The 4,736-nt window shown below is 41.4% G+C and overlaps 1 protein-coding gene across 1 annotated transcript; it reads right to left on the bottom strand.

The window, feature by feature from the left end:
- Positions 1-416: 416 nt before the first annotated feature.
- Positions 417-4,406, bottom strand: LOC110731999. The gene is made up of 2 exons (XM_021911917.1): positions 2,543-4,406; positions 417-988 (listed from the first exon to the last, which is right to left on the bottom strand). Exons 1-2 carry the CDS (start codon positions 4,404-4,406, stop codon positions 417-419), a joined length of 2,436 nt encoding a protein of 811 aa, XP_021767609.1.
- Between the last annotated feature and the right edge of the window lie 330 nt (positions 4,407-4,736).

The raw sequence follows: 4,736 nt of genomic DNA, 5'->3' as shown, positions 1-4,736 counted from the left end.
CTCGTGTGTTTTTTTTTTTTTTGCAAATTTTCTGGGATGCCTTTCATTGATCATTAGCATGCTATTTATAGCTTTTAGTACATCATTTAATCGCCACCACCCTTAGCTAAAACAAACAACAAATCAGAAATATCAAAGCTGAAAATAAGGGTAGATTAAGTGGCTCATAACCGTCCAACCTAATCCCCATTACAACTAATTATTACTCTAATTAAGAAAGCTTATCACAAGGGAAACATAGCTAAAAATAAGGGAAGAACGTTCAGCAAATTGACTCCAAACTGATGTTCAAATTCTTCCTTCAAAGTAGCCTTGAAATGCGCCTTTGTAACCTCCCAATTAAGCCTTCATTCAAGCTCCTTTATTACGAAATTAAACCAGCTTGAAACTCTCCTTAAAGTATGCATTAAATCAGCCTACATTCCCCCATTATTGAGGTAATTAGTCACGCTCAATATGGTGCCACCATTTGAGGAATTATATGGACTGTGCATGCCAAAATCCATAGGAGTAGCATCGAAGAAAGACTTGGACAAAATCAATTCCCTAACGTTCAACTCTTGGACTGGAATATTCGAATCTTGACCACTTTGGTCATCCTCCCCTTCTTCAAAGGGAATTACCCTCAATTCTTCATCATTATAGTACGGTGCTAGATCCCCCACATTGAATGTGCTTGAGACGCCATACTTTCCTCCCAAATCTACCTTGTAGGCATTGTCATTGATCTTTTCCACTATCTCAAATGGACCCTCGGCTCGTGGCATGAGCTTGTTCTTCCTTTGATTGGGAAACCTTTCCTTCCTCATGTAGATCCACACTAAGTCACCAACTTCAAAACTTCTCACGTTTTTGACTCTCTTGTTGGCTTGCTTCTTATAGATTTCATTAGCCTTCTCGATGTTCTTCCTTACTTCCTTGTGGATTTTCATCATGAACTCGGCTTGTTCCTTGGCACCTCCATGCACGAACTTGTCTCGAGGCAACGCTATGAGATCAATTGGAACATAAGGATTAGAACCATAGACTACTTCAAAAGGAGAATACTTTGTAGTAGCGCTAGGAGTTCTATTGTAAGCAAACTCGGCATGAGCGAGTTTGACATCCCAATCTTTGGTGCTCTTACTAACCAAGGTCCTAAGCAAAGAACCTAGTACCCTCTTCACCACCTCGGTTTGGCCATCGGTTTGGGGGTGATGTGAGGTAGAAAACAGCAACTTGGTTCCCATAGGACGCCACCAGGACTTCCAAAAATGACTTTGGAACTTTGTATCTCGATCTGAAACAATGGTGCGTGGGATTCCATGGAAACGAACAACCCCATCAAAATATAATTTCGCCACCTTCGTATCATCCTTGGTTTTATGACAAGGGACAAAGTGAGCCATTTTTGAAAAACGATCAACTACCACCATGATTGAGTCCTTACCTCTTTGAGTTCTAGGTAAAGCCACAATGAAATCCATGCTTATGTCTTCCCAAGGTCTCTCCGGAATTGGCAATGGCTTGTAAAGACCTTTGTGAAACACCATCTTTGCCCTTTGACAAGTAGAGCAACGCGCTACAACACGGTGAACAGTGGATAGCATATTAGGCCAATAAAAGTGAGCTTGAAGAAGCTCCATAGTCTTTTGAACTCCGAAATGGCCTGCTAGACCTCCTCCATGCGCTTCATGAATCAACAAGCTTCGAATTGGACATTTAGGAATGCATAACCTATTTCCCTTAAAAAGAAAATCATTTTGTAAGGAAAATTTTTCATAACTACCATTCACGCATTTCTCCAAAATGACCTTGAAATCATCATCTTCCTTGTAGTATTCCTTGATTAATTCGAACCCAAGGACTTTCGCCTCAACGACTCCAAGTAAAGTATGCCTTCGAGATAAGGCATCCGCAACAACATTCGCCTTTCCACTCTTGTACTTTGATGAAAAGTTAAATGTTTGCAAGAATTCCACCCACTTTGCATGTCTCGAATTCAACTTCTTTTGGCCATGGATGAACCTCAAAGATTCATGGTCAGAATGAAGTATGAAGGGTTGTGGTCTCAAGTAGTGCAACCAATGATTCAAAGCTCGCACCATTGCATAGAACTCCTTATCATAGGTGGAATAATTCAGCTTGCCTTGGCTCAATTTCTCACTAAAGTAGGCAATAGGACGCCCTTCTCGAATCAACACGGCACCAATCCCCTTTCCGCTTGCATCACACTCAACTTCAAATGGTTTTGAAAAATCTGAAAGTGCTAGGATGGGTGTATTGCACATTTTTCCTTTGATCACTTCAAATGCCTTTTGAGCTTGAGGAGTCCACTCAAATGAGCCCTTCTTTGTGCACTCGGTGATAGGGGTCATGAGAGTGCTGAAATTACGAATGAACCTCCTATAAAAGGAAGCTAATCCATGGAAAGAACGGACCTCCGTGAGTGTCTTTGGACTAGGCCATGATTGAATAGCCTCAATCTTGCTAGGATCAACTTTCACTCCTTCTCCTGAAACAATGTAACCAAGAAAAGTAACCTCATATAGCATAAAATTACATTTTTCAAGTTTTCCATACAATTTTTGTTCTCTCAAAACCGTGAAAACTTTGAATAAATGTATCAAATGTTCGTCCCCATTTTTCCTATAAATAAGGATATCATCAAGGTACACCACCACGAATTTTCCAAGGAAAGGTCGCAACACCTCGTTCATCAACCTCATGAAAGTGCTAGGTGCGTTGGTTAGTCCAAATGGCATCACGAGCCACTCATACAAGCCATGCTTGGTTTTGAAAGCGGTCTTCCATTCATCTCCTTTTCTCATCCGAATTTGATGATAACCACTCCTCAAATCCACTTTTGAAAACCACTTCGAGCCACTCAGTTCATCAAGCATGTCATCTAGTCTTGGAATTGGAAACTTATACTTGATAGTAATATTGTTAACAGCCCTACTACCAATACACATACGCCATGTACCATCCTTTTTAGGGACCAAAAGAGCAGGAACAGCACACGGACTCATAGACTCACGTACATACCCCATACTCATCAACTCCTCAATTTGTCGTTGCAATTCCTTAGTTTCCAAGGGATTACACCTATAGGCAGGTTTGTTAGGCAAAGCAGCACCGGGAATGAGGTCAATTTGATGTTCAATTCCCCTCAAAGGTGGTAACTCTTTCCGTAACTCATCGGGAAAAACATCCTCAAAATCCTTAATAAACTGAGCTAATTTGGGATTTTGACTCACAAAATTTTCGTGGATCTCTTTAGAGTACAACAAGTATAATTCCTCCTCACCATCAATTTCCCTTTCAAATTCCTTAAGGGTAAGCAATGACACCTCCTTTGATTGTTTAGGATTTTGTGAAAACCGCGGGGGTGGTAAGGGGTGCAATTTTTTTTGTTTTCCTTGGTGAGTTATAGTGTAAGTGTTATGGTACCCATCATGTTGAGATTTTCGATCAGTTTGCCAAGGTCTACCAAGCAAAATGTGACAAGCATCCATAGACACAACATCACACAGTTGAGTATCATGATAAGACCCAATAGAAAAACTAACCATGCATTGTTTCCTAACCCCCGTGCTAGAATTAGAGTCCAACCAACTCAACTTATAAGGATGTGGGTGATTTGTCGTTGTAAGACCAAGTCTAGCTATCAAGGTTTTGGAAACTGTGTTTGCCTCACTACCACCATCAACAATTAAATCACATACCTCGTCTTTAATCTTGCACTTGGTAATGAAAATATGTTGCCTTTGCGGTGCTAAAGGTTCGTCAACGCGAGCTTGCAACGCCCTTCTCACAACCAGATTTGTTTTGGTCTCTTCTTCGGGGAAACATTGCTCTTCCTCCCCGTCCCCTTCAGTAGAATTCACGTCCTCCACTTCTTCAACCTCGAAATCCTCCCAATTGATAGTTTGTTTAGCAATAAGCTTTACCTCTTGTATGGTCAAAGCTCTGGAATTTGGACAATCCTTCTTAAAATGACCCCTTCCTCCGCACTTGTAACAAACAATGTCACTCATTTTGAAATCTTTCTTGTCCTTCTTAGGTGGATCGTTGGCTTTGACAAAAGAAGAACCATCCTTGACAGGGAAGGTTGGTCTTCGTGCCGCTTGAGGGGTGACAATCGGCTTCTTCTTCTTCCTTTTTGAATCAAACTTGATCACAAATTTGCAAGCTTCAGCAAAGGTTAAATTGGTGTAACCTTCAAGTTTGTCTTGCAACTCTTGAACCAACCCAGCCACGAAACGTCCCATCTTGAGTTCTTCATTCTCCGTGATTTCACACACGATAGAAAGTCTGTCAAACTCTTTGATGTAGTCCTCAGCCGATTCTCCATTTTGTTGCAAAGTGCTCCACTTCACATATTGACTTTGCTTGAAATTGTGAGGAATAAAACGATCCCTCATCCTTTTCTTCAACTTGCTCCAAGTAGAAATGGACGCCTTACCCCTAAGAGTACGCCCCCTTTGCTCTCCTTGTAGCCAGTTATCTCCATAGCCTTTCAACTTCACCTTGGCTATCTTGTATTTTTGGAACTCCTCTTGAATGTCCTTGTAATCGAAATACCTCTCCAAGGATTTCTCCCATTCCAAGTACTTTTCTGGATCAAGTGTCCCATCAAAGGCAGGGACGTCCACTTTGAGACTCCTATCTTCCCTCCTAGGTGGAGGGTCTTCGCCTTGATCTCTCCTATCATGCTCGTTCATGAGCCTTGCCATTAAGGCAGCCAGGTTCCC

The sequence above is a fragment of the Chenopodium quinoa genome, unplaced genomic scaffold, assembly GCF_001683475.1.
Source record: "Chenopodium quinoa cultivar QQ74 unplaced genomic scaffold, ASM168347v1, whole genome shotgun sequence".
Lineage (NCBI taxonomy): Eukaryota > Viridiplantae > Streptophyta > Magnoliopsida > Caryophyllales > Amaranthaceae > Chenopodium > Chenopodium quinoa.
The sequence above is the reverse complement of the archived record's forward strand: the minus strand, read 5'-3'. Positions and strand labels throughout refer to the sequence as shown.